Genomic DNA, 20,414 nt, shown 5'->3' with positions numbered 1-20,414 from the left:
TGTGACCACATCACTGTGTACGAACCCACATGATCTCTTCGATCATCTGGAGAGGCCCTGCTCGCGCTCCCGCCTCCATCGCAAGCGCGATTGGTGGGGACGAGGGACAGGGCCTTCTTGGTGGTGGCCCCTCGACCCTGGAACTCACTCCCCAGGGACATCAGGCATGCCCCAACGCTGGCAGTCTTTAGGAGGAGCCTGAAAACGTGGTTGTTCCAGTGTGCCTTCCCAGAATAAGGAAAACCCTTAGCAATATGTCCTCAAATGCACTTCGATATTGATTTAGGGTTGTCTGCGTGCCCTCATCTTTCTCTGAAAACCCTATTTTAATTTGTCTTACCTTGTTCATGCCCAGCACTCTTTGATTTTAAATTTGAATTATTACATTTGGCCCGGCCATAGGTTTTTAAACGCTGTATGTTGCGATATGCTATTGTTATTGATTATTGTGTATTTTCTGTTTTGAGTTTATTTTAACTGTTTTGTATTGATTATTGTGATTGCTTTTGTTTATTGCATGTGCTGTGGGCTTGGCCTCATGTAAGCCGCACCAAGTCCCTTGGGGAGATGGTAGCGGGGTACAAATAAAGTATTATTATTATTATTATTATTATTATTATTATTATTATTATAAGGTCATGTGGCTGCTGGCATGACTGCATGGAGTGCCGTTACCTTCCTGCTGGAGCGGTACTTATTAATCTACTCACATTTGCATGTTTTCCAATTGCTAGGTTGGCAGAAGCTGGGGCTAACATTGGGAACTCACCCCACTCCCCAGATTTGAACAGGTGACCTTTTGGTCAGCAAGTTCAGAAGCTCAGCGGTTTAACCCACTGCACCACCGGAAGCTCCATATACACAATACAGGTTAGCAAATATATACAAATAGTGAAGGCTTGGAAGGTTGCTATTTCCAACCATAATCAACCCCTCCTTTCTCGTCCCTTCACCAATTCGTTTTCCTCCCTCTCTGCAATTTAAAGAGCCCTCTTCTCGCGCCAGGATTTTAGCATCGGGCCTATTTTAATGAGCCAAGAAAAAGAAGGAATCAATGCCGCAACGAAGGAAGGCCTCCCCGGGGCACCTTCTGCTCCCTTAAGTGGCCCACATCAATGGGAAAACCACGAATCCCTCAAAGCCGCTCTTTCAACCCAGTGCTGAGGATGCAGCTTCCAGGGATATCGTCCTGGGCTGGCAGCCAACTTCTGCACCAGAAGAGGAGGCGCATGACAGAACGGGGTCTCTTTCCTCCTGGGCTGCTGCTTTTATCTCACCGATGGAAGTGTGTTTCCTTTCAGACACGGTTAGACGTTTTAATGATTGCCTCATGATTTCCAAAAAAAGGAAAAAGCATTTTAAAAGGCAAAAAAACAGCAGCAGCGACAGCAGTTCGGCAGATCAGAAGCTTCTGAGTGTCAGCAGTAGAGTCATTGAGCTTAAGCAACACAAGAGCCGAGTCAAGCTTTGAAAGTTATAGAAGACTTTATTAGCATAACTATATAGGAAAGTTAACACAGGCGCTCGCTATCTAACTAACTAATTAACTAATTAACAGTTGGAAATAGCAACCTTCTTCTCCACTAGTAATTTGTTTTGTATATTATTCTGTTTGTTTACTATACTGTCTATGTATGTTTTGGTATGAAGCTTTCCCTTTACTCTATGTTTTCCTGAGAAGTTGTGGGAGGGGCTGCAGACCCCATGATCAGATCTGGGACTGCTCAAAGCTCAGACTCCATTTTTGAAAACAGATGCTTTAGACTTTGAACTATTAAGATTATAAGAAAGATGCCCTGTGTTATCTGCACAGAGAAACTACTTCAAATCCTATCTGTAACTGGATTGACAACTTATGGACCTGTATGCTGAATGCATGACGGTTGTGAGTAAACCAGATATGTTACTTTTAGCTAAGTCTATGATATAGAAACAAGATGTTTTCTAGGAAAGGCGATGTATTTGGGCACTGAAAGAAACATTTCTGTAACTCTATACTGTTTTTGTGCCTTGGCCTAATCTCTGTTCCTAACAGATCAGAGACAACCAGGTTATCAGTCTAACAACTGAGAACCAAATTGCCTTGTGTAAGTACATTTATTTTATTTATCGTATCATCAGCAACCAGACATTTGTATTACATTTTTAACAAAAAGCAAACAAACAAACAAACATAAAAAAGATACAGAGTTTTGCAAGCTTGGTAGTTGATTAAATGTCCTTTGACCAGAATCTGGCCCCTTGGAGTGCCTCTGGTGTTGCCGCAAGAAGGTCCTCCCTTGTGCATGTGGCAGGGCTCAGGTTGCATTGCAGCAGGTGGTCAGTGGTTTGCTCTTCTCCACACTTGCATGTCGTGGATTCCACTTTGTGGCCCCATTTCTTAAGGTTGGCTCTGCATCTCGTGGTGCCAGAGCGCAGTTTGTTCAGCGCCTTCCAAGTTGCCCAGTCTTCTGTGTGCCCAGGGGGAGTCTCTCATTTGGTATCAGCCATTGATTGAGGTTCTGGGTTTGAGCCTGCCACTTTTGGACTCTCGCTTGCTGAGGTGTTCCAGCGAGTGTCTTAGAAAACTATTTCTTGATCTTAGAAAACTAGACCTTAGAAAACTATTTCTTGATTTAAGTCGTTGACGTGCTGGCTGATACCCAAACAAGGAATGGGCTGGAGATGTCTCTGCCTTGGTCCTTTCACTATTGGCTGCTACTTCCCGGCGGATGTCAGGTGGTGTGATACTGGCTAAACAGTGTAATTTCTCAGTGGTGTAGGACGCAGACATCCCGTGATAACGCGGCATGTCTCATTAAGAGCCACATCTACTGTTTTAGTGTGGTGAGATGTGTTCCACACTGGACATGTGCATTCAGCAGCAGAGTAGCATAGCGCAAGGGCAGATAGCTTCACTGTGTCTGGTTGTGATCCCCAGGTTGTGCCAGTCAGCTTTCGTATATTGTTTCTAGCAGTCACTTTTTGCTTGATGTGCGAAAGGCAACCTTACTGGGATCTGCATGCATTATTCGCCAATACATCACACAGTCCTAGACACTTGGGAAGTGTCCGACGTGTGATCCAATTCAACAGCCAGCAGAGTGTCTGCTGTGGACTCATCTTGTTGTGTTTCAAATAATAATAATAATAATAATAATAATAATAATAATAATAATAATAATAATAATGGAGATGTATTCATAAAATCCCCCTATCCATCTGACTCTCTTACCTTTAGTTCCTGGTTCTCCTTCACGCTCTGATCCAGGCGGCTCCTGGTGATAACCTGAGAGTAAAAACGCTGCTGTTATTTGCCAGGATCTGCACAAAAACACAAAGTGGGCTCCAAACAAAGCTCTGGAAGAAAGCGCACATGTGTTGCTTACCAGCTGCTCTTCGGGGCAACACTCCTGTTCGGAAAGGGCAAACAGCCGCTCTTGCTCATCCTCAGGTAGCGACCCGTTCAGCAGCAAAGCCTAGCAGAACAACAGTGGAAGGGACAAAGAGGTCAATGGAAACAGCCCAGAAAGAAACTCAACCCTCTCTGTGTGTAATTTGTCAACAGTGACAAATGCAAGATACTCCACTTTGGCAGAAAAAATGAAATGCAAAGATACAGAATGGGTGACGCCTGGCTCGAGAGCAGTACGTGTGAAAAAGATCTTGGAGTCCTCGTGGACAACAAGTTAAACATGAGCCAACAATGTGATGTGGCAGCAAAAAAAGCCAATGGGATTTTGGCCTGCATCAATAGGAGCATAGTGTCTAGATCTAAGGAAGTCATGCTACCCCTCTATTCTGCTTTGGTTAGACCACATCTGGAATATTGTGTCCAATTCTGGGCACCACAATTCAAGAGAGATATTGACAAGCTGGAATGTGTCCAGAGGAGGGCGACTAAAATGATCAAGGGTCTGGAGAACAAGCCCTATGAGGAGCGGCTTAGGGAACTGGGCATGTTTAGCCTGAAGAAGAGAAGGCTGAGAGGAGATATGATAGCCATGTATAAATATGTAAGAGGAAGCCACAGGGAGGAGGGAGCAAGCTTGTTTTCTGCTTCCTTGGAGACTAGGACGCGGAACAATGGCTTCAAACTACAAGAGAGGAGATTCCATCTGAACACGAGGAAGAACTTCTGACTATGAGAGCCGTTCAGCAGTGGAACTCTCTGCCCCGGAGTGTGGTGGAGGCTCCTTCTTTGGAAGCTTTTAAGCAGAGGCTGGATGGCCATTTGTCAGGGGTGATTTGAATGCAATATTCCTGCTTCTTGGCAGGGGGTTGGACTGGATGGCCCATGAGGTCTCTTCCAACTCTTTGATTCTATGATTCTAACTGAAGCCCCAACCTGGATCCTGTCTCCAGATGTCACTACAACTGTGAAAGGGAAGGGAAAACGCTGAATGGTTTGGACGAGGCTCTTGAAAAGGACCAAACAATATAAACACGCTTAACCTTTGTCAGAAATATTAAAAAACCAACTAGGTGTTTTTAATTACAAAAATGTGAGACAAGCACTGAAGGGGTTAAATGGATGCAATGACTCAGCAATAATAATAATAATAATAATAATAATAATAATAATAATAATAATAATAATAATATAAGCAGGTGTGTCTGTAGCTGAGAAGGCTCAGCGTTAATTTGCATCAGTGTTAGAGAGGCCTCTGTTCGAGGTAGCCCTAAGTGTCTAAGAAGGTATCTGTGTGAGAAGGTCTCAGTGGGAGAAAGGCCTCAGTGTGAGGTAGGCCTCAGTGTTAGTAGGTCTCAGTATGAGAAGGCCCCAGTGTGAGAGAAGCCCCAAGTTGAAGGTCATGTGTGTGAAGCTCATGTGTGAAGGCTGCTGTGTTTTAAGATAATAATAATAATAATAATAATAATAATAATAATAATAATAATATAAGCAGATGTGTCTATAGCTGAGAAGACTTGGCGTTAATTCGCCTCAGTGTGAGACAGACCTCTGTTCGAGGTAGCCCTAAGTGTCTGAGAAGGTATCTGTGTGAGAAGGTCTCAGTGGGAGAAAGGCCTCAGTGTGAGGTAGGCCTCAGTGTTAGTAGGTCTCAGCATCAATGTTAGTAGGTCTCAGCATGAGAAGGCCTCAGTGTGAAAGAATGCCTCAGTGTGAGGGAAGCCTCAAGTTGAAGGTCATGTGTGTGAAGCTCATGTGTGAAGGCTGCTGTGTTTTAAGCTAGTGTGTAAAGCTCCAGTGTAAGTTTGGTGTGAGAAGAAGCTCTGTGAGAGTGAAGCTAGGGGTTAGAAAAATGTGAAAAACCCTGTGCTCATGACAAGAAGTTCATACAATTGTAACATGGCGGCTCAGTGGTCTGAGCGGGCATAATACAGTCTCCTCTGTGCCTGGAAATTAGAACTGAATTTCTCCCTCCTCTTTTTGGCCCTTTCTTGTTGTTCATTCATTCAGTCGTCTCCGACTCTTCGTGACCTCATGGACCAGTCCACGCCAGAGCTCCCTGTCGGCCGTCACCACCCCCTGCTCCTTCAAGGCCAGTCCAGTCACTTCTAGGATGCCATGGCCCTTTCTAACTGCCATATAATCCTGATTATCAAGGCAGATAATGCAGATTATCTGCTTTGAACTGGATTATGTGAGTCTACACTGCCACATAATTCAGTTCAAAACAGATAATCTGGATTTTATACAGCAGTGTAGAAGGGGCCCTAAATAGAACCATGAAAGCTGTCCAACTTCGACGGCACTCTTCTACTGAAACTGAATTAAGTGTCTAAGGCCCCATGTACACAGAAAGACATGGGGATGGATGCCAAGCCCCTCCCCATTTGAATTTCCCATCGCCAAGAGCTTCAACCTTTGCCCAGTGGGAGATCCACTTAGGGCTGCCACTTCTCCGGCTTTCCCAGAAGGGCTCCAATCAGCCCCTTCTCATCTCCAGGCTTTAAAGAGCGACCAAAAGCCCCGACTATTCAAAGCCAGCCTCCTGGAGAGTGGGCTCAGCTGCCTCCTTGCTGCTCCCGGGAGGCAACGAGGCAGCCGTGCCAGGCAGGTGCCAGGAGCCCCACCGGCAGCAGCTGCACCCCTTGCTTCCCGGAGCATGAAAAAGAGAGAAAGGAGGAAGGGCACCACGGCAATCCTGCCTCCTTTTCAAAAAGATGTCTGCATCTCTTCTCCGTTCTCTGCTCTGCTCTGGGTGGCCAGCACAATGCTGCCTTTGTTTACTCCCATGTAAACATTTACAATTCCAAGCCGGCCGAGGTCCCAGCAAGGAATGCCCCGGTGCGGCTTGCTTCAGAGACTTCAGAATCTCAGTCATCCATTTTCAGCTGATGAAGGCACCCATCCCCTCCTTTGCTCTCCCAAGCCTTTTTCTGTGAGCCTCTGTTTCCCCTTCGGTGGAACAACATGTACTTGGCACCCATTTGGTGCACACAGTCCAGACCTCTTCACCCGAGATCACACTTCTCCGATGGGAATGCCACATTTTCCCCCCAAGCCCTTTGTATTCAGGGAGTACACAATGCCTCATCCTCCACAATAACTGGCGACGATGACATGGTGTGCATTTGCGTGCCAATATCATGAATTGTTGGAAAAGCCTGCTTAACAAAGCCTTTTCTACACTCTTTCTCCCATTTGTTATTAGAGCAATTGGACTTTAGGCAGTAAGGGTTCCCCTCCATGCCTTTACTGTCTACAGAAGTTTCATTTGCAGTGTCTGTCTATCTGTCCATCCAGCCTTCTATCCATCTATTCATCTACCATCTACCCATCCATCAGTCCATCCATCCATCCATCCATCCATCCATCTGTCTAGCCACCCAGATATCCACCCATCAATGTGTCTATCTATCTATCCATCCATACATTAATCTACCTGTACATCCATCTATCTGTCCATCCATCCATCCCTCTATCTCTGTCCATCCATCTATCCACCCATCTATCCACCCATCTATCCATCCATCCATCCATCCATCCATGTGTCTATCTATCCATCTATCAATCCATTCTTCTATCCATCCATTCATCTACCTGTCTATCCATTTATCCATCCATCAGTCCCTCCATTCATCCTTTTTTTCCGTCTAGTCAGCCGTTCATCCATCCATCCTTCCTTCCTTGCTTCCTTCCTTCCTTCCTTCCTTCTGTCCATCCATCCATCTATCCACACATCTATCCATTCATCCATCTACGTGTCTATCTATCCATCCATCTATCCATTCATTCTTCTATCCATCCATTCATCTACCTGTCTATCCATTTATCCTTCCTTCCTTCCTTCTATCTGTCTGTCCACCCATCTATCCATTCATTCTTCTATCCATCCATTCATCTACCTGTCTATCCATTTATCCATCCATCCGTCCATCCATTCATCCTTCTGTTTGTCCATCCATTTGTCGATCCATCCAGCCATCCATATGTCTATCCATCCATCTTTCTATCCATTCTTTCATCTATCTACCTATCCATCCGTTCGTCCATCCACCTGTCTATTTATCCATCTATTTATCTATCTGTCTGTCTGTCTATCTAAGCATCCATCCATCCTTCCTTCCGTATGTCTGTCAGTACTTCCATCCACTTTGCCTATCCATCCATCCATCCACCTATCCATCCATCAGTCCATCCATCTATCTGTCTGTCCTTCTATCCACCTATCCATCCATCTGTCTAGCTACCTTTATATCCATGCATTTTTCCTTCTATCTATCCATTCATCTATTGAGTTTGCACATTTTTCAATGTAAGGCTAATCTGCATACTACCCACCTAGTTTATTTTGCCAAAAATGTCTCAAAGAGACACAGGAGTTTCCATACTTCCACTTGCAACGCTGCTCGAGGAGACTGATTCTTAATTCATTTTTCCATTAAAAAGAGTTGGCAAACCCCCAACAAGACCAATCAGTTGGCAATGACTTTTACGATTCCTTCATCCTCCATTCATTGCCCTCTAAATCTGCAGCGGTCACAGGTGGATATGTAGCAGGAAAACGCTCATTCTGGACAACCATCCTGCAGTCGATGCCCAGAGATCTCCTGCGAGAAGTTTCTCGTGTACCTCTTTCTGTCTTTCTGTAATTGCCTGCCTTGGAAGTAAGTGACTACAAGACACAACTTTCATCTGCAGCCCTTAAAAGGAGGCAAAGCAAGTGAAGGCAGGTGGAGAGACCTGGGAAAGAGCGATACCTGCAGCCCGGAGATCATCTTCTTGGCTTCTTCCATCTCTTTTTCCAGGTGGTCCTGCTGCTCCAGGAGCTGCTCCTCCCATGAAGTCTCCAAACTGGCTGCAGGACACCTTGCCTGCCACTCGGCGGGGAAGAAAGAGCCAGTCTCATCTGCAGGTGAAACATCATGATTATTGTTGTTGTTGTTGTTGTTATTATTATTATTATTATTATTATTATTATTATTATTCTACAGACTCCCACCTGCACCAATAGCTATAGCTCACATTACGTTGGAGACACCAATAGCCCTCCATCCACTGACATTGCAGGTTACAGTGAGCGCCACATCCCAGTGTTCCTTTCTCTCTCCATTGGCATGGAATTTCATAACCCCGCCCACTGCCTCTTCCTTAACCCTTTCCTATTCTTTTCTATGGCACTGAGCTGCTGAACCTGCTGACCGAAAGGTCACAGGTTTGACTCCGGGGAGTGAGGTGAGCTCCCGCTGTTAGCCCCAGCTTCTGCCAACCTAGCAGTTCAAAAACATGCAAATGTGAGTAGATCAATAGGTACCGCTCCGGCGGGAAGGTAACTGCACTCCATGCAGTCATGTCAACCACATGACCATGTCTACGGACAATGTCAGCTCTTCGGCTTAGAAATTGAGGTCAGCACCAACCCCAAAGTCGGACACGACTGGATTTAATGTCAGGGGAAAGTCTTTACCTTTACCTAGGGACTGGGATGTATAGTTCACCTGTAATCTAAGAGCCCTGTGAACCCCACCAACGATGGACCTGGAACTAACTTGGCACACAGACCCAACATGACCAATTTTGCATACTGTTGGGGTTTTGGGGTGATTGACCTTGACATTCACAAGTTATAGTTCACCCGTATTCAGAGAACATTGAACCCATCTGATGAGAGATATGGACCAAACTTGGCACACAAATTCAACATGGTCAACTGGGAATACTAGTGGACTTCAGGGGTGATTGCCCTTGGCATTTGGGAGTTGTAGTTCAACCTGAACCCTACCAATGATGGATCTGGACCAAACTTGCCACACAGACTTAACACAGGTAACTTTACATATAGTAGGATCTGAGGTGATTGACACAGGCACCAGGGAGTTATAGTTTACCTGTATTCAGAGAATACTGAACCCAGGAAATGACAGAACTGGACCAAAGTTGGCACACAAATGCAACATGGCCAACTAGGGATACTAGTGGACTTTGGGGGCGATTTCCTTGGCATATGGGAGTTGTAGTTCACCCTGCATCCAGAGACTATTTTGAACCCCACCAATGAAGGATCTGGCTCAAATGTGCCACACAGACCCAACACAGGTAACTTTGCATACTGGCAGAGTCTGGGGGTGATTGACACAGGCATCAGGGAGTTATAGTTCACCTGTATTCAGAGAACACTGAATCCAGGAAATGACAGAACTGGACCAAAGTTGGCACACAAATTCAACATGGCCAACTAGGGATACTAGTGGACTTTGGGGGTAATTGTCCTTGGCATATGGGAGTTGTAGTTCAGCCTGCATCCAGACACCATTCTGAACCCCACCAATGATGGATCTGGACCAAACTTGCCACACAGACCCAACACAGGTAACTTTACATATAGTAGGATCTGAGGTGATTGACACAGGCATCAGGGAGTTATAGTTTACCTGTATTCAGAGAATACTGAACCCATTAAATGACAGAACTGGACCAAAGTTGGCACACAAATTCAACATGGCCAACTAGGGATACTAGTAGACTTTGGGGGTGATTGTCCTTGGCATATGGGAGTTGTAGTTCACCCTGCATCCAGAGACCATTATGAACCCCACCAATGATGGATCTGGACCAAATTTGCCACACAGACCCAACACAGGTAACTTTACATATAGTAGGATCTGAGGTGATTGACACAGGCATCAGGGAGTTATAGTTTACCTATATTCAGAGAATACTGAACCCATTAAATGACAGAACTGGACCAAAGTTGGCACACAAATTCAACATGGCCAACTAGGGATACTAGTAGACTTTGGGAGTGATTGTCCTTGGCATATGGGAGTTGTAGTTCACCCTGCACCCAGAGACCATTCTGAATCCCACCAATGATGGATCTGGACCAAACTTGCCACACAGACCCAACAAAGGTAACTTTACAAATAGCAGGATCTGAGGTGATTGACACAGGCATCAGGGAGTTATAGTTTACCTGTATTCAGAGAATACTGAACCCATTAAATGACAGAACTGGACCAAAGTTGGCACACAAATTCAACATGGCCAACTAGGGATACTAGTAGACTTTGGGGGTGATTGTCCTTGGCATATGGGAGTTGTAGTTCACCCTGCATCCAGAGGCCATTATGAACCCCACCAATGATGGATCTGGACCAAATTTGCCAGACACACCCAACACAGGTAACTTTACAAATAGTAGGGTCTAGGGATGATTGACACAGGCATCAGGGAATTATAGTTCACCTGTATTCAGAGAACACTGAATCCAAGAAATGACAGATCTGAACCAAACTTGGCACACAGACCCAACATGACCAACTGTGCATACTGGGAGAGTTTGGGGAGGATCGACCTACAATTTTTGGGAATTGTAGTTCACCCACATCTTTATGCATTTTCTAATGGGAGCATACATAAAAAAAGTTTTTTCCTCCAAAACTCTGCCTGGGAAATGCTGTTGCAAAAGCTGAAACGACAAGAGTTATGGAATGCTTTGAAAACACCAGATTTAAATATAATACTCTAGGTTTAACGTGTGTCGGATCTGTTTATATTTTGCAAAGGGATTGTGGGTGCACCCAAAGACCCCCAGGCTTTTTTCCCAGGCTCCGCTCCAGCTCAGCTGCATTATGAACCAAGTCTCGACTCAGACAAGAGGGTTTTCAAGGCTTTTGTTTTGAGGTTCTCGTCGAGCCCCCGTCTGTAAGGACAAAGCACCCCCTTCCTCTACGCTGTGAACAAAATAAAAGGAGACTTCGCTGGGATCTTTTCCTCCCCCTGAGACGGCCACAGACGTTGTCTCAGTCTCTGTGGGCTTCGGATTGCAAACCAGACACGTCTTAGCCTTGTGCTCACACCATCTGCACGGAGAAACATCGCTTTTTTCTTGTTTCATCCCTTGGTTGTTGTTTTTTCTTAGGAATTCCTGGAACTGGTGGAAAAACTGCACAAGTTGTCATAACGGGGCCAAAACGGAGGGCATTTCAGTCCAGGATATTTCGGCATGCTCTGGAATGCATCTGCAGTCAGTGTGTTATTTTTGTACGGAAAGCTGGAAGAGTCGCTTCTAGAGTCAACATTCAAAGCCTGGGCAGATAAAATGACTTAAATCGCCATTATGGGAAAGCTGTATGTGGTTATGGGGTCAAATTGGGACCAGGAAGAGCCGGGTCCAAATCCCCCACTCGGCTGCAGATTTCAATGGAGGTCAAACCACTTTCTCTGTAGTTGGCATTATTATTATCATTATGTTGTTGAAGGCTTTCATGGCCGGAATCACTGGGTTGCTGTGAGTTTTCCGGGCTGTGTAGCCATGTTTCAGAAGCATTCTCTCCTGATGTTTTGCCCACATCTATGGCAGGCATCCTCAGAGATTGTGAGGTCTGTTGGAAACTAGGTTTATGTATCTGTCGAATGTCCAGGGTGGGAGAAAGAACTCTTGTCTGTTTCTGGCAAGTGTGAATGTTGCAATTGGGCACCTTAATTAGTATTGAATGGTCTTGCAGCTTCAAAGCCTGGCTGCTTCCTGCCTGGAGGAATCCTTTGTTGCCAGAAAAACCTGATTGCCAAAAAACAGGGGAATTCCAGACAGTAAACAATCAGGGCCAGCTAACACCTCCCAACAAAGGATTCCCCCCAGGCAGTAAGAACCTATCCACCCCACAGTGTGCCAGACAAAGAAGCAATAACTGCCTATGGGAACAGTTTGATGGGCAGTTTGCCTCCTAACCTGTCCTGGTGTCCGCGTCGTCATCTTCTTCACGAACAGCGTCGTACCCCACCTTCTCCTCCGACGGAGTGGCGCTGGACTCACTCTTTGTGCTGTTTATAGGGCTGGGAGACGTGAGGCTGCAAGAGAGAGAGAGAGATAGGGAGGTCAACAGAATGATTCATCCCCACAACAACACAATGCCAGATATGCCAATATACAGGTTGGCACAGCAAAAAAGGTTATAACAAAATCATAGAAGGGAGAAAAAGGACTACTCAAGAGAGACTGGAAAGAAAAATCAATAGATTATACACCAGGCATGGTCAAAGTAGGGGCCTCCCTCCAGGTGTTTTGGACCTGAAGTCCAAAACTCCCACCATTCCTAACAGCCTCAGGCCCTTTCCTTTTCCCCCTCGGCAGCCTCAGTCTTTTTTCTTTTGCCCTTTGGCAGCCTCAGTCCCTTTCCTTTCCCCCCTCAACAGCCTCAGTCCCTTTCTTTTCCCCCCTCAATAGCCTCAGTCCCTTTCCTTTTACCCCTCAACAGCCTCAGTCCCTTTCCTTTCCCCCCTCAACAGCCTCAGTCTCTTTCCCTTTACCCCTCAACAACCTCAATCTCTTTCCTTTTCCCCCTCAACAGCCTCAGTATCTTTTCTTTCCCCTCTGGGCAGCCTCCGTCCCTTTCCTTTCCCCCCTCAGCAGCCTCAGTCCCTTTCCTTTCCCCCCTCGACAGCCTCAGTCCCTTTCCTTTCCCCCCTCGACAGCCTCAGTCCCTTTCCTTTTCCCTCTCGACAGCCTCAGTCCCTTTCCTTTTCCCTCTCGACAGCCTCAGTCCCTTTCCTTTTCCCTCTCGACAGCCTCAGTCCCTTTCCTTTCCCCCCTCGACAGCCTCAGTCCCTTTCCCTTTCTCCATCGACAGCCTCAGTCCCTTTCCTTTTCCCTCTCGACAGCCTCAGTCTCTTTCCTTTTCCCCCCTCAGCAGCCTCAGTCCCTTTCCTTTTCTCCATCAACAGCCTCAGTCTCTTTCCTTTTCTCCATCAACAGCCTCAGTCTCTTTCCTTTTACCCCACGGCAGCCTCAGTCTCTTTTCTTTTCCCCCTTGGCAGCCTCAGTCCCTTTCTTTTTCCCCCTTAACAGCCTCAGTCCCTTTCTGTATTCCTCTCAACAGCCTCAGTCCCTTTCCTTTCCCCCCTCAACAGCCTCAGTCCCTTTCCTTTTCCCCCTCAACAGCCTCAGTCCCTTTCCTTTTCTCGATCAACGGCCTCAGTCTCTTTCCTTTTACCCCTTTTACCTTTCTCTTTTCTTTTCCCCCTTGGCAGCCTCAGTCCCTTTCTTTTCCCTCCTCAACAGCCTCAATCCCTTTCTGTATTCTTCTCAACAGCCTCAGTCCCTTTCTGTATTCTTCTCAACAGCCTCAGTCCCTTTTCTTTTCTCCATCAACAGCCTCAGTCTCTTTCCTTTTACCCCTCGGCAGCCTCAGTCTCTTTTCTTTTCCCCCTTGGCAGCCTCAGTCCCTTTCTTTTTCCCCCTCAACAGCCTCAGTCCCTTTCTGTATTCCTCTCAACAGCCTCAGTCTCTTTCCTTTTACCCCTCGGAAGCCTCAGTCTCTTTCCTTTTACCCCTCGGCAGCCTCAGTCCCTTTCCTTTTCCCCCTCAACAGCCTCAGTCCCTTTCTGTATTCCTCTCAACAGCCTCAGTCTCTTTCCCTTTCCTTTCCCCCCTCAACACGGAAGTGTATGTGGCAGCTTTCTGATTGGCTCTCACTTTCACAGGCCACAGAGACTTGCACGAGCGACAGACCTGGACCAAACTTAACACACATAATCCCCATGATGTATTTTACGTTCTGGTATGGTTTGGGAGTGGACAGACAACGGATGATGGTATTTGTAGTACTTTCAAAACCCTTCGGTTCTGACAGACCACTGTGGTCCCCAACAAAGACTGATAAAGACCAAACTTGGCACACAGAGCCCCCATGACCCATTCTACATACTGGTGCACTTTTGAGGAGGACAGAACATGGATGATGGGACTTCAGGTCCCTCCACTCCCTACCCAAGACTGCTGCAACCCTCATCTAATGACCGATCAAGACCAAACTTGGCACACAGAGCCCCCATGAGCCATTCTACATCCCAGTGCTGTTTGGAGGAGGATGGGCCACAGATGATGGGACTTGCAGTACCTTCACTAACTTCCTGAGACCACTGCGAGCCATATAAATAACTGATAAAGACCAAACTTGATACACAATTCCTTTCTCAAATAACCCAGGCAGCGCTGGGTCCCCAAGCTAGTAAATAAATAAGCTTCACACTGATAGAAAATAATTGCATCTACATCACAAGACTTGCTTAGAAACACTTTGTTCTCTATTTTATTGGCAGTGGAAAGTTGCAAACAACTCCTTCCCCAAAATATCCCATATTTCCCATTTGGTCCTTGTTTCCAAGATCCATGTGAATCTGAAAACAGAAGTCGACTCGATTATTTTTAGCAAGCTGTGAATTCTCGTGAGACAGAAGACACCGACTCATGATCTGATTTTAAATTCTTCTGCCCAGCCTCATCTTTTCCATTTCTTTCAAATGCTTTTCTCTTTCTCTTTTGCCCAACTATTCACCCTTTCTGCTTCTCCCACCCTTATCTGAAATTCTTACAGTCTCAATCTCCCAGACAACATCGAGAGGCATTTGAAATGCATTGACCCATTTAACAGGTCCCCAAAGGATTTCCCCCTTGCAAGAGTTAATGTTATCATTTTCCCAGAAAAGGAAAACAAAAGATGGAGCAAACAAAAGACGGAGAAGGAGGGGAACTAAAGGAAAGACAATTGCATCAAAACGAAAACAGAAGATGCTTTTTCCTCCTCTTGCCAATACTTTTGAGTTCGGTCTCACAGCCGGAGTGCCAAGGGTTAGGTCTTTTGGAATGCAGATGGCCATAAACACACACATAAACACCACACGTCAAAGCACTCCATGCTCTTGGCACAAAGGTGACCTGTTGCTGGAAGCAGTCCCTCTTGCATTCCCAAAGCAAGAACCATCCCCGAATTCCAGCCCGTTCCTCTTATTCCTAAGCAGCACTCAGACACATCAAAATGCAAGTCAGAAAGGGAATGCAAAACCAGGATCACAAATCCAGGCATGACACACATCAGCCACAGAAGGGCCAATGGTCTGAGCTGGGCTGGGCTATGCCATCCATGCAATGTGGACTAAGGCCTGGCTATTTAGTCCTTGTTGGATATATCTGGCTCTGGACATGGTCAGTGCAACGGCCACGATAGCAAGGTAAGACCTCCATGCATCAATATACCCAGGAAGAGAACAGTAACAGCAATAAACAAGAGAGGAAGGGGTGACATGATTATCCCTGCTTTCAGAAACTTTCATTGTAAAATTCCTTAATTGACTCATCCATCTATTTGCCTATCTTTATCTATCTATTCATCTTACATTGCTCTCTCAGTCCCTCTATTCATTCATCCATCCATCCCTCATCTGTTTGTCCATCCATCCATCCATCCATCTACACCTCTTTCCTCCTATATCTACCTAACTACTCATCCATATCTCTCTCTCTCTCATACCTGTATATTTCATTGCAAAATCCATCCATCTATCCATCCATTTGCCTACATACCTATTCATCTATCTACACTACTCTCTCTCCCTCTATCCATCTATTCCTCATCTGTCTGTCCGTCCATCCATCCATCTAAACCTCTCTCCCCCCATATCTACCTACCTTCCCATCTATCCATCCATTTATCTCTCCCTCTATCTATCTCTCCCTCTATCTATCTATCTATCTATCTATCTATCTATCTATCTATCTATCTATCTATCTATCTATTCCTCTATCTACACTGCTCTTTTCCTCCTCTATCCATCCACACATCCATCCATCCCTCATCTATCTACCTCCATCCATCCATGCATCCATCCATCACCACCACTCTACCCCCTTTACCTATCTTATCCATCCATCCATCCATTCATCTATCTACACTGCTCTTTTCCTCCTCTATCCATCCATCCACCCCTCATCTACCTCCATCCATCCATCAGCACCACTCTATCCACCTCTACCTATCCTATCCTATCCATCCACCTACCTACCTACCTACCTACCTACCTACCTACCTACCTACCTACCTATTTATTCATCTATGTACACTGCTCTTTTCCTCCTCTATCCATCCATCTATCCATCCATCCATCCATCCCTCATCTATCTACCTCCATCCATCCATCAGCACCACTCTCCTCCATTCTTCTATCTATCTATCTATCTATCTTTCTATCCATACATCCAAACCTCTCCCCCACCTATCTTATTCTTATCTATCCCTCCTATCTCTCTCTCTCCCTCCCTCCCTCCCTCCCTCTATCTATCTATCTATCTATCTATCCATCCATCCATCCATCCAAACCTCTCTCCCCCACCTATCTTATTCATCACCCTCATCTCTCTCTCTCCATCCATCCATCCATCTATCTACACCACTCTCTCCCCCTCTACCTATCTTATTCATTCATCTACCCATCCCCTTCTCTCACTCTATCTATCTATATATATCCATCCATCCATCAATCTACACATCTCTTTCCCCCCTCTACCTATTTTATCAATTCATCCATCAACACCTCTCCTATCTATCTATCTATCTATCTATCTATCTATCTATATCTATTTCATTTTTACCCCACCTTTCTCACCCCGCAGGAGACTCAAGGCAGCTTATCTCTCTCTCTCTCTCTCTCTCTCTTTCTATCTATCTATCTATTAATCCATCCATCTACACCTCTCTCTCCAGCCTATTTAGCTATCTACCTACCAAGCTACATACATACGTATTCCTCCCTCCTTCCCATGCAACGTCTCCCAAATTACATCTCTTATGACCCCTGAACATTACTCATATTGACTGAGGGTTACTTGCTGCTTGCTAGGCTGCATACATATCAGTAGGACAGTAAGTCTACTCTGGATTTTAATCTAAGCTCTGAAAGGAGCGATCCAAGGCACCATCTCAACCTGTTTGGAGGCAGGGATTCCCTACCCAGCTGTCACTCCTCGGGTCAAAACCCACAGAAAGAAAAAGAACCTCCCAAAACGAAGCTGCTGTCTGTCACTGTACCTTGAGCCCAGAACTGTTTTCATATATTGAAACATCTGTGCGCCAGGCAGGCTTCTGTTGAAGGCACAGGCACGAGGGAACCCATCCAACAGTGAAGACAAATCAAAGCGAGAGCAGGATGCAGGTGGGAAATGGCAGCAATGAGCGGGCAACAGGTTGCTGGGAGCGGCAGCCACCTGCCAGCCTTGGCCCACAGAAGCCACGCTTTGTTCGATTTCGGAAAGAGAGCTCTCCCCACAAGCCTTTTAGAAGTCCCTTGGGGTCAGCACAGAACACATCATGCTCAGCCACATTTCAAATTGTGGTCACAGAGGGATTTTAAGACCAACGTGAGAAGGATTTTAAGACCGACCTCAGAGGGATTTTAAAACCAAACTCTGAGGGATTTTAAGACCAACCTTAGAGGGATTTTAAGACCAACCTCAGAGGGCTTTTAAGACCGACCTCCGGGCTTTTAAGACCAACCTCAGCGGGATTTTAAGACAGAGGGATTTTAAGACCGACCTCAGAGGGATTTTAAGGCCAACCTCAGAGGGATTGTAAGACCAACCTTAGAGGGATTTTAAGATCAACCTCAGAGGGCTTTTAAGATCAACCTTAGAGGGATTTTAAGACCGACCTCAGAGGGACTTTAAGACCAACCTCAGAGGGCTTTTAAGACCAACCTTAGAGGGATTTTAAGACCAACCTGAGAGGGACTTTAAGACCAACCTCAGATTGGTTTTGAGGTGGTTTTTCAGCACACCAGGTCACTGTGCCACAGCTCAGCTGCAAAGGCAGCAACAGCTGTCCATCTCACCACAGAAATGACGAAAGAAAAGGTGCTCCATCAGGTCAAAGTGCACCAGAATACCCAAAACACAGGTCAAGGGCCACCCCCATTCACTCGACACACTACTTCATGAGTTAAAGGCAAATCGGAAAACACCGTCTTGGCCTTCAATTCTCAACAAGGTGGGGTTTAAAAAAGCAACTGACACCCAAATTGTCATCAAATATTTAACAATACAGAGGAAATTAGGGTCTGGAAAATGAAATCTAATTCCAGGAGGGGTTTATAGCACAGGAAAACAGCAATGCAAAATTCCTTCCGGGAAATCTGAGGCTAGCAACCAAGCCTGCCTCTGCTGCCCATCTCCACCCACAACCTGCCTCTCCCACCCAAAGCAAAGCATGACACCAAACGCTCTGTGGCTCACCATTTGACCTGCTTCCCTCCCATGGTCCCCTTTGACCTCTGCCCTCACACTGCCGGTCTCCTAAGGAGCAGCCTGGGTCTCTGGTGGCTGTGCTTCATCCCTTCTCTTTTTCCTTCTTCTTCTTCACGTGCCTCAGAAGAGTCTGCGCCAAGGACAGTCCGTCAGGCGGCTGTCAAACTACCGGAGCAACGTTTGCCAGGCAGACGTCCCCATGCGAGCCAAGAAATTCATTTGCAGCAGGAGCAGCGGGAGGACAGGAGAGCAAATGAGGAGGCAGAGGGAAGAGGAAGAGCAGAGCTTCTTTTGGGAGAAGCAGCAGGTCGGTGATAAATCTGCAGTCTTGGGAAGAAGGAGGAGGAGGAGGAAGAGGAGGAGGAGGAGGCAGGGACTGAAAATTCAGCACAGCTTGGTCGCCTGGTTGGGGTGTTGTTTGTTTTGCACAGTTGCATCTTGCTCTGACGTATGCCCAAATTCTTCCTGGAACAGAACAGCGCAACGGCGGTCCCAGCTCCTTCATCCCATCCTGATCTCCAAATCCCTGAGAAGAGATGCTCCTCCGATCTTGGATGCTATCTCCAAGGAAGCAGGCAGGCAGTCCTCTGTGTGTGTGTGGCTGGCTGCCTGTGTACATGCGCTGCTACTGCCAGGAGGAGGAGGAGGAGGAGTGCCGGGGATGTGGGTGATGCGCGTTGCTCCTTGCCTGGCTTTCTGCAGCTCTGCCGCCGTCTCCCTCTCACTGTCACTAGGGCTGCGGGGAGGCAGAAAGCTATTCTCTAAAGATACCAAAGCACAGAGTGAAGGAAAAGAGGGATGGTCGATGAGGAGAGAGAAGTGAAGGAAGGCTGGGAGGAGAGGCCAGGAAGGAAGGAAGGAAGGAAGGAAGGAAGGAAGGAAGGAAGGAAGGAAGGAAGGAAAGAAGGAAGGGATGAAGGGAAGGAAGGAAGGGGAAAAGAAAGGAAAAAAGGCAGGAAATGAGGCAGGAAAGAAAGAAGAGAAGGAGGGAGGTTGGAAAGAAGGCAGGAAAGAAGGAAGGAAGGAAGGAAGGAAGGAAGGAAGGAAGGAAGGAAGGAAGGAAGGAAGGAAGGTGAAAAGAAAGGAAAAAAGGCAGGAAAGAAGGCAGGAAAAAAGAAGGAAGGAAGGAAAGGATGAATGGAAGGAGGGAGGCTGGAAAGAAGGAAGGGAGGGAGGGAGGGGGAGGGAGGGCAGAAGGAAGGGATTAAAGAAGGAAGGAAAGGAAAAAAGGAAGGAAAGAAAGAAAGAAGGCAGGAAAAAAGGAGGGAAGGTGGAAGAAAAGAAGGGAAGAAAGCAGGAAAGAAGGAAGGAAGGGAGGAAGGAAGGAAGGGAGGAAAGCAGGAAAGAAGGAAGGAAAGGTGGAAGCAAGCAAAGGAGGAAAGAAGGAAGGAAGGAAAGAAGTCAGGAAATAAAGAAAGAAAGAAAGAAAGAAAGAAAGAAAGGAGTAAAGAAGGAAGGAAGGAAGGAAACGAGGGAGGGAGGGAGGAAAGAAGGGAGGAAGGGAGGGAGGGAGGAGGAAGGAAGGAAGGAAGGAAGGAAGGAAGGAAGGAAGGAAGGAAGGAAGGAAGATGATGTGTTTTACAGTTAGAGGAAAAAGCGGCATCACTAGGACAATTCCTCTAATCCATCTTCTGTTCCAAACCCAAAGCAGTGACACCAAAACACATGTATCAATAGATTTCAGGAATCGATAAAACGGTGGCATTTCTCTCTCTGCCCCCACCCAGCCCACTTTCAATAATAATAATAAATTCACTGTTGTTTGATTTTGGTTTTTGGAAGGAAGAGCCCTGAAGTTTTGATTTAAGAGCAAGAACAGACAAGGCTGCTCAGCGTGTGAGTGTAGAAGCGAAAGAGATTAGCGAAGGCACATTTCATTAGAAGAAGCAACACAGAGCAGGCCAAGAAAGCTCAAAGCAGGGCAATAACTGGCATCTGCAAAAGGGATCCGAT

At 46.2% G+C, this 20,414-nt stretch overlaps 1 protein-coding gene across 8 annotated transcripts in view; it reads right to left on the bottom strand.

Annotated features, from left to right (window-relative positions):
* The window catches only part of DIXDC1 (DIX domain containing 1), a 96,171-nt gene that overhangs the window by 21,457 nt on the left and 54,300 nt on the right, over nt 1-20,414 (bottom strand). For all 8 annotated transcript variants that reach the window (XM_067470796.1, XM_067470797.1, XM_060787196.2 and 5 more), the window contains exons 6-9: nt 12,120-12,238; nt 8,149-8,297; nt 3,369-3,458; nt 3,215-3,268 (exon numbers count right to left, since the gene is read on the bottom strand). In XM_067470796.1, coding sequence (XP_067326897.1) covers nt 3,215-3,268; nt 3,369-3,458; nt 8,149-8,297; nt 12,120-12,238 — 412 coding nt within the window. The remainder of the gene's footprint in view (nt 1-3,214; nt 3,269-3,368; nt 3,459-8,148; nt 8,298-12,119; nt 12,239-20,414) is intronic.

This window comes from Anolis sagrei, chromosome 7, assembly GCF_037176765.1.
Source record: "Anolis sagrei isolate rAnoSag1 chromosome 7, rAnoSag1.mat, whole genome shotgun sequence".
In the NCBI taxonomy this organism is placed as follows: Eukaryota; Metazoa; Chordata; class Lepidosauria; order Squamata; family Dactyloidae; genus Anolis; species Anolis sagrei.
Note: the sequence above shows the minus strand (reverse complement) of the source record. Positions and strands in the feature narration are given on the sequence as shown.